The following is a 9958-nucleotide window of genomic DNA, read 5'->3' as shown; positions in this document are numbered from 1 at the left end:
GGTATGCCAGGCAAGTCGTTTCGTGCATATAAACTAACTGATAATTTCCACATCCAAATTGAATACAATAATCACTCACATATATACATAAACTCTGTCGTAATCCATCACAGCTTAATTTAGAAGCTTTACGATAACTTTGTAATAATGTCGACTCGCGCGAGTTCGCTCAGAAAGAGAAGATCAATAAATCGAGGGAATATAGGAATTACGTTCTTAATATATGCAAAGTACATCAATTAAATTTGTCTTATCTATAACATTCAAATACATCTCCTAATTATGTGACGTCTAAAACAAACCAGACTTTGATTGGAATTTGATAGTAATCCTTATTTGGAATCATTTAACTTACTGTGGATGTATAATTTGGTGAATTTCGACGAAATATCGTGTTATTTTTAGATTCAGTTATTTATTTTGGTATTTTCGTGAAATTACAGCCTTAGTATTACATTCTAATCCGTTTTATATATATATATATACTAAACATTATCTTAGTGCCAAAATTTATATAAAGTAGAACCAGATGGTGACTAGATGTAGCACTAACTAAAAAAAATAGATGATTGATTTATTTAAACTTAAATTATTATAAGCTAGAGCCATCTGCTGCCTTGATATGGTACTAGTTGACAATAAATAAATCATTGATTTATTTATTTATTAAATCATTGATTTATTTAAATTTGCTTTAATAATTATAAAGCCATCTGCTGCCTTGATATGGTACTAGCTGAGAATACATAAATAATTGATTTATTTAACTTTACACTAATATATATAGAGCCATCTGCTACCCTCAAAGTAAGCAAATAATTGTTTTGATTTATTATTAAATTGAAATTAATATAAATAACGCCAACTGCTACTTCGTTAGTTTCTCAAAATAAATAAACAATTTTAGTTTAAATTAGTACATATAGAGTCATATGTTGTCTTGATATGGCACTAACTCTAAATATTGTTTTAATTAAGCTTAAAAAGTTTAAATGTGCCATTAATGAAAATAGTTCTATTATGAAAAAAAAATTCATATTCTCAAGTCAATAGTTTGCTTTCATAGAATATCAAAACGTGTAACTAGAGTAAAATATTATGTAAAACTAGAGGGTACTTAGTTGAGTGCATACCTCCCCCACGCAGCGTTGATCATATTCGGCCCCCACAAAATAAGAAAATGTGACCGTATGTCCGTTGTTATCAACGGACACGGACCATTTTTGGTAATATAATTAGGAATCATATTCTACATATTTCTACCAAGTTTCATCAAAATTCGACCATTTTTGACTGAGGTATAGAGCAAAAATAGTGTAAAAAATCGGTCCCAACGTTAACAGATAGGGATTTTTTGGATTTTCGTGACTTTGACCCACCACAAAATAATCACTTTTAAGTTGGGTCATAGTCCAAATGTATATCAACTTTCGTCCAAATCCATTCAGCCATTTTCGAAAAATCTTGCTGACAAACACACACACACACAGGAGTGAACATATAACCTCCGTTACCATCGGTGGCAGAGGTAATAAAACTGTCCTCACAAATCATGTGTTGCACATCATAAAAAGGAACTTGTCATGTGTGTATAACGAAGGTATAAATGATTAAATTGTCTCTTTTATTTAGTGGTACTGACACCCAAAATTTAAAAGACTTAAGTAATAGATGCAGAATCCTCCTTTACAGAAAATTGTAGTTTAGATTCGTTGGCAATGACTTTTATTTTAATTAATTCATACTTCTTGTTGTTGATCTTAAAGTTTAAGAAACGTTCCATAAAACTAAATTTAATGAGAACAAAATTTTGTTATCAAACGTTTTTTGCATGATAAAATTATCTACATTCTTAAATTACAACATTGGCTTTTGGTAGATGCTGCCATCTGCAAGGAAGTATGAAATAAATTAATCTTTTCTTGCACTAATACTGGCAATTAAATTTACGTGAATTTGAAAGATAAGTGATATTTAGGATTAATAAATTGATTAATAAATTTAGTTTAAAGATAAATCCACTTACTACACTTTAAGTAGCAGAAAATAATACATTGAAAGAAATAAAGTGCACGCCATCTACTGACAGATAAAGAAATCTCTAAAACACGAATTTTAAGCAAACATATCTTAATTTTTTTGTATGTGCAATAAATACTTCAAATGACTGGAAAAACATTTTTATTCTATTTTTAGATTACATTGGAGGCCAGTGAAGATGGAATGGTTCCTCCTGGACGGTACAAGTACCCCGGAGCAGTGGACCAACGCTAAGGGGTGATTATCAGAACCCACGCTTTCCAACTTCACCCCGGGTTACTATATGTGCATACAATCATAACCCCATGCCAGGGTCAGAGGATTAATGGGGAGGAAATCATACGGATCCCTGGCAATGAAGTATGATACCACGCATACACATACAGCTCGGCCCCACTGAAGATTTGAAAACAAGAAGACCGCTATATAATGTATTGTTTTGATGATTAAGAAACTGGTGTTATTAAACTGAGACATCAATAACATGTACACAGATCTGTCAGTTGCATAAAGACTTCAACTGCTTGATATCTTTAATATTAGTTTGATCATTATTTATTTATTTATTGTTTGCAAAATTGTTTTGTCAGATATCATTTTTATGCAATGAAATATCCCAAAATGTTGTTATATACGAACATTATGTGCTTCCATCTAGCTCATAAAATGACTTATGATCATGCTATGAATGCAGGAAAAGTTTAGCTTAATCTAAAGTAGCGATATCCTAAGTTATAAAAGTAACTGCATGATGGGAAGAACTCAGCAAATCTTTATCAAACATGTAATTTTCACATAGGGACCGGCGATGGCGTGACGTGTACGATTACACTGGCAGTCATTTTGATTTAGAAAAAGAGGGTTATTTTTGATGGTCACTGAAGAAGATTTTTTCACTACTTCTTTGTTGGAGCTACAATATAGCTGCATCTTTAAAAAAATTCTTAAAACAGCTGATGAAATTATATAACGGTAACATAAACCGAAATTTATAATATTTGTTCACCTATTCAATACAAGGCCATATAATTAAAGTTTCTGTGCTATATATCTTTTGAAAGTAGAAATTAAAAATATTTTTCTCAAAGAGGATATCTTAATTAACATATAACAGTAATATTATTCTGTTTTCGTACCACACGTATTTTTGTGGGGAAATAATATAAAGGAAAACTACTACTTAGCAGTGAGTTCAGTTTAAACATATATTACTTCCATGTTTCATAATAGTTTCATTTTTGTTCGTTTTCCTTGTAAGTGCATTAAGGATTTTTATGTAAAATAGAGTGGGAAAATGTAATGGTGTTCTACGTGGAAACAGATAAGAAAATTATTCTTATATGATTTGGGACTAGCGTAAGAGGCAAAAAGGGTGTAGAAAACGATTATACCTTGGGATTTACATGACTTTAAGTGTTTGTAGTTATAACCAGTTTTAAACTATTATATCATGGGATTTATATGACTTCAAGGGTTTGTAGTTATAACCAGTTTTACACGATTATATCTTGGGGTTTATATGACTTCAAGTGTTTTTAGTTATAACCAGGTTTAAATGATTATATCTTGGGATTTGTATGCCTTCAAGTATTTGTAGTTACAACCAGTTTTAAACGATTATATCTTGGAATTTGTATGATATCAAGTAATTTTAATTATAACCAGTTTTTCTTATAAAAGCTCCGTGTTTGGTCAGCGGTCAGTTTACGAATTTACAACGTTAAAATTTGGGGTTCTATTCTCCCAGGTAAACAAAACAGATAGTCCAATATGGCTTTGCTGTAAAACAAGCAAACAAACCATTATAATTAACAAAAAGGTTTGGACCTGTATGACCTCAAGATGATTAAAGGATATTATCCAGTAAATATCCAGCTTCAGTGGCTACACTTTGTTTACATTACCAAGATGATTGTAGGATATTATCCAGTAAATATCCAGCTTCAGTGGCTACACTTTGTTGAGATTACCAAGATTATTAAAGGATATTATCCAGTAAATATCCAGCTTCAGTGGCTACAATTTGTTGAGATTACCAAGATTATCAAAGGATATTATTCAATAAATATCCAGCTTCAGTGGCTACAATTTGTTGAGATTACCAAGATTATTAAAGGATATTATCCAGTAAATATCCAAGCTGAGTGTCGACACGTTGTTAAGATTAGTAATACTGTTTCTAGTAAAAATAAAAAATGTTCGAATGTTGTAAGTTACGTGTGAACGCAGTTTTTATTTAGCCTAAATCAGTATTACTGATGAGGGGTAGTATTTCTCGAAATATGTCTAACCAACATGAGAAATTTGTGAAGAAATCACCAGCATATTCTACATATTAAAACGTCTCGTAAAGAGTTCTATAAGATTAATTAAAAGCAGAATTTCTGTTTGTCCTGTAAAACTCTACAACTGACGGTAGAATATTTGTCAGTGAAATAAAAATAAATACACCATTCTCATATATATCACCAAAGCGGGGAAACTTCACTGATTCATTAACAGAGGTTTGTGCTAATACAATACTGTTTGTCATTGTAATATAAGAGTGACAAACACGTGCTTGGTGTTATTTTAACCGCGGAAGTGTACCTATCAAAGTTGCATCGCGAACAGTCATCAAAAGAAGTACCTCCAATCAGTTGATGTGTATTTGCGTGGATAGAAGAATGTTAATATAAAATACTTTATTACTTGGACTAAAATTAACTAAAAGCTTAATTATAGTAAATAAAACGTTTTGTAGCTCAATCTGTTGACAGTTGGTGGTCAACATTTTACTTTCCACGTGACAGGAAGTGGCAGAAATTGTTATTAGTTGCAGCTTATCGTGTCAGATATTTTCATAAAGTAAAACCTACCTCAGTAATTTAAAAATACAAGGGCTATAAAGTATTTCATAACAGGATACGACTGTCAGAACACGCGGGACACAATGAGAATATATTTGCCACCAGGTGGCTTGTTGTGGAAAATGTTTTACTTACTATGTTCCAACAGATTGGTCTATTTATGTGACTATATTTGAGATATGAAATTTGATGATCAAGTATTATTTCAAAAACGTGAAGTTTTCATTTATACAGCTTATATTTGCCACCATATGGCATTGTTGTGGAGAATATTTTACGTACTGTGTTGCAGTAGACTGGTCTGTTTATGTAACTATATTTGAGATATTAAATTTGATGATATTTTATAATAAAGCATTAATTATGAACGAGATTAGATAAAGCCACCATACTTACATCGGTCACATTGGTGATATAAATGTAAAAACGTTGTCGCCCAAAAAATTTTTATTTTGTTCTGAATATTCACCCACAAAGATTATTTGCGCCATTCGTCCATAATTTGAACTAATATACTACTGGAATAGCAACAGCACCAACCGCCAACTAAGCAAATAGAGGAAGGTGACCACCGTATAGAGTGGAGCACGAATAGGTTATAATGAGACGCAAACCATGGACCCTCGGATTTACAGTTTGGCAAGCTAGTGGTGCCCTGCAAGTCACCAAAGAACTATAACAGTCACAGTTTTGTAGATTAGTATAATTTTATAATGTAAACGTGTCAGAATTCTGCAAAAACAGTTTTAACAAATATCAAGATTTAGGTAAAACGCTGTACGGCTGTAGTAGTGTTTGTTTTATAACTAGTTTGAAGCATTTTAAAAAAATTATAACATCAATAAAGGTCCAAATTTGCTTGTGAATTTCTAGTATAAACATCAAAACTATTTCCAATCTTTTACAGTTTACAAAAAATAAGAAAATAAAAATTCAATGAATCTTAAGTGGTTTTTAGAAGGATAGACACAAAACTACGCTGTTTAGATACACAAGGTGCATCTTTATTAAACATCTCAGACATTTCAATTGTAAGCTTTTTTTATTCAATACAATTATTTGTCTTCTCATCTTTATGTTTAAAATTCAATAAAATAATAATATGAACCCAATTTTTAATTTTTCTTTAATGATAAGTATCTAACTGCTAACGCGACATCTAGTGGTAGCGACAAGAAACAGGATAGAATTTAACTTTTTCGTGCGACATTAAACCTTTCACAATTATAAGTTCTTTAATTATCCTACTAATGTTCAAGCAGCTAAGCCACACACTGATGAAGCTTATATACTTTGCACATTATGACATATTAATACTATTCTCAGTCGTGACATTTCAAAAAAAGTTAGGAGCCAATCAAAGCCCTTGTTAGATTTACGTTCTGACGAAGCAGTATGACGTTAAAATTTTGGACTATTCTGGTTTTCTAACGTCATTGCCGTGCAATCACTATCGTGACATTTACATTTCTAAATCTCATTGAAACAAAAAATAAAACTCAAGACAAAATTATTAAAGTATTTTTTTTTACTTAACTTTATAATTGCAGATCTAAATTTCTACTCAACATATTATTCAGTTAACTTTCGTATTTTTGAACTTTGTTATCAGACATTGTACAATCAATATCTACTTAATATTTATGTTTTTACTATAATCAACGCCAATTATATATATATATACATATATGTATAATGGTTGACAATAGAATGTTACGAAAACATAAATCCTTCATTGATTTAGGGTTAACAATGGAACGGATCTGCGTTTAATCGAACAAATATAATTCTGTTTCATTAAAAAAAAATCTAAATATAAAGGTGATAATTCCTGAATGGAACTGATATAAACCTGTCGCGAGTAAGAAACTAATGAACTAACGTAATATCTTTCGTTTAATCTAAAATATAATTACGAGAAGACGAAGAAAAACTAGGGATAGGAAATAAGAAAATAAAGAATTTTCTTTTGTTCTTTTAGTTGTAAGAAACTTAAGAAATTTTGTTGAGAAATTGAATTCCCGACAATGTTATCATGTACTCTTTTATAATAGCTGTGTTGATTCTGTATTTGCGAAAACAAGAAATTTAATGCAATTAATGTCTTTATCGATAATCAGAATTTTGTATTAACTAAAACTACAACTAAAAGGTCTCCGTTTCTATAAGTTCTAGTGAATTATCGCTCGACGGGTTTATTACGATTTCACTCTCATTAGAAAGTGCGCTACAAAAAATTGTTTATTAACAATGCATATCATCAACACAAGATTGTTTGATATAAATGTGCTTAAAACATCTCCGTGTAAATAATTTAACAAAATGCGTAGTCGGCTTCTCGTAAACATACAGTAGCCAAAATACTTCACTAAAATATATTTGGTTTAATACAAGGCCTAACAAAAAGCCTTCGATTCTAACACCAATGAACGATAAGATACAGGAAAATAGCTATGAAAATCAAACAAACACTAGAAAGTCAACCCACAATGTTAAATATAGCATGCTTCGCGCTTTAAAACTCAAAAAAAAATTTGTAAAATGTTATTCTTAGTGATGTAATAATTTACATAATTATGTGTAAAATAGATAGCCGTTTTTAAAGAAATTTAAAAGTTGCCAGAACACAAGATTTTACACGCGCTGAAGTAATATTTTCAACTTAACAAAATCGATATTTAACACTCACCAGACACATAATAATGAGGATTATTGAAAGGTGGCAGGTTTACCCTGCTAATGAATAAACAAATCATTTACATATAAATGTTGACCGTTCTAGTTAGGCATTAAAACATGAACTTTGATTGGAAAAGAATGGACTTTACCAATGAATTATCAATAAAGAAAATAGATATTAATAACAGGTATAAATCATATTGTTGCAGGTAATTGAAATAAAGAGGTGATAGCTATTTAATTCTTCCTCTAAAGCAGACGTCACTTCATCATGAGGTATACATAATGTATTATCGCACAACAGAGCTACAATCAACAGCAAGTTACGTTTATTAATTGCTAACTAGAAACTTTCCAGCTCTGCCAGAACGTGCTCATCACGCACGAGACACTTTTACTAACACTACTGCATTCTATAGGCTTTAAGCAATTTACATTTCTTGAATTGTAATTTCCACTTCAATCGCTAGATCGAAAGTTCTTGAATGACAAATTTGATTAGCATATTAAATGTTCAAGGAACACCTACAAAAATATTCATTGGGAAAAAATATTCCTTGCAAAATTTACTTGTAAAGAAAATTCCATGAGAGAAAAAAAAATCAAATTATTCTTTTTGTTGTTGATCTGTCCGTTACCTTTTTATATCACGTGTTATGAGGTAATATTTGAATCCTTGTATCTCGAAAAGAATTATTTGAATTACCATAGCGTGATCTCACTTTATCTTCCAACATCTTTTACTCTTAAATCAAATGATTCCTTATCTTTAATATCTAATGGATATTAATATCTAATATCCATTATCTTTAATATCTAATTTAATACCTATTTAGCTCTCCCAAAGAAAGAAAAACAAAAACAAAACTGAACAACTGTAATGGGTGTTCAACAATGAACAAATCGTTTTACACTCAGTAGATATACATATATATGTATATTTATGTATATATTAACGTCGTAAGCATGTACGTACTTTAGTACCAAAACGCTATAGGTATCAGAATTTAGGATCTACAATGGCAGTTTATGTTTTCCAGTAAGACACCTAATGTAAATATTAGTAGCTAGAAATGGTTTGTGTTAAATGATTTGCTTTTAGTGCTTATTCATTCTTTAATTCTCTTGATTTTTTCTTAAACCTTTTTTTTACATGTTAAAAGCTGATACAAAAAAAAGGCTTTAAATCGACATTCACAATGAAAATAAATCCCTCGAATTCTGTGTTGGGGACCGCAGAGACTAGTAATCTATATTTTAGTGTATGAGGTCCCATTTCGATGACGCAGCCAAATATTAGTAAGAAGAAGGGTAACATAAATTACTGCAGCTTACAAATGGAACAACACTACAGCAAGAAAACCTGCCATGAGAGAAGGAGAAAGAGAAGAAGCGCCCCCTGTCCGAATCATATCGCGACGCTTCATGAGGATCCGGTCAATCACGTGGATGACGCCGTTAGTTGCTTGTACATCTGGGCGGATAATAACAGCTTCGAGGCCTTCCCATTCCACGGATACATCTAGGTAACAGAAAATTGATATGTATTCAGCATTTGCCTACATTAATATGTATCAAATTGATTTGGTTAATGTTTAATTACATTTCCAGATGACTCTTAAAAACGTTGTTTAAGAAACAAGTTACATAATTCTGGTGAAGAAAAAGAATATAAGAAAACACACACGTTAACAATTATAAAACACATACTAACTGTCTATGAATAACAAATATTATCCATGCTTGAAAATAGATATATTTATCAATTTATTATTGTATAAATGTTAATAATTATGAGATTAATTATTGTTGCTACTTACGTTATCTGAAGTTATATCTACTTACCAGCTTTACCTAAGCCTCGCTTAACATTCAAGACTCCATGAACCATTTGAACCTTGTCCTTTCTCTCCAAATCCTGAGCAAATATTTCCTGGCCCACGATAAGATGTCTGTCTAAGATCTGAGGAGGAAATATATTCCCAAACTACATGTACAAGGCTTAAAAAGTGACATAATTTTATATTGTGCTTTTGTTAATCATCATCTTTAGTTTTTATATTCCATGTCTTATGTATTTATTGTTCAGATAGATCAGCAGCTGTTGGTACTGCCCACTATGTCTTATGTATTGTTCAGATAGATCAGCAGCTGTTGGTACTGCCCACTATGTCTTATGTATTTATTGTTCAGATAGATCAGTAGCTGTTGGTACTGCCCACTATGTCTTATGTATTGTTCAGATAGATCAGCAGCTGTTGGTACTGCCCACTATGTCTTATGTATTTATTGTTCAGATAGATTAGCCGCTGTTGGTACTGCCCACTATGTCTTATGTATTTATTGTTCAGATAGATCAGCCGCTGTTGGTACTGCCCACTATGTCTTAT

At 31.2% G+C, this 9958-nt stretch overlaps 1 protein-coding gene across 1 annotated transcript in view; it reads right to left on the bottom strand.

The window, feature by feature from the left end:
* Positions 1-5871: 5871 nt before the first annotated feature.
* The window catches only part of LOC106467002 (fasciclin-1-like), a 68774-nt gene continuing 64687 nt past the window's right edge, over positions 5872-9958 (bottom strand). The window contains exons 12-13 of the mRNA XM_013927312.2: positions 9414-9531; positions 5872-9090 (exon numbers count right to left, since the gene is read on the bottom strand). Of these exons, the coding sequence (XP_013782766.1) occupies positions 8900-9090; positions 9414-9531 (309 nt within the window). The 3' untranslated portion in view covers positions 5872-8899. The remainder of the gene's footprint in view (positions 9091-9413; positions 9532-9958) is intronic.

Source organism: Limulus polyphemus, unplaced genomic scaffold, assembly GCF_000517525.1.
Source record: "Limulus polyphemus unplaced genomic scaffold, Limulus_polyphemus-2.1.2 Scaffold2455, whole genome shotgun sequence".
Lineage (NCBI taxonomy): Eukaryota > Metazoa > Arthropoda > Merostomata > Xiphosura > Limulidae > Limulus > Limulus polyphemus.
The sequence above is the reverse complement of the archived record's forward strand: the minus strand, read 5'-3'. Positions and strand labels throughout refer to the sequence as shown.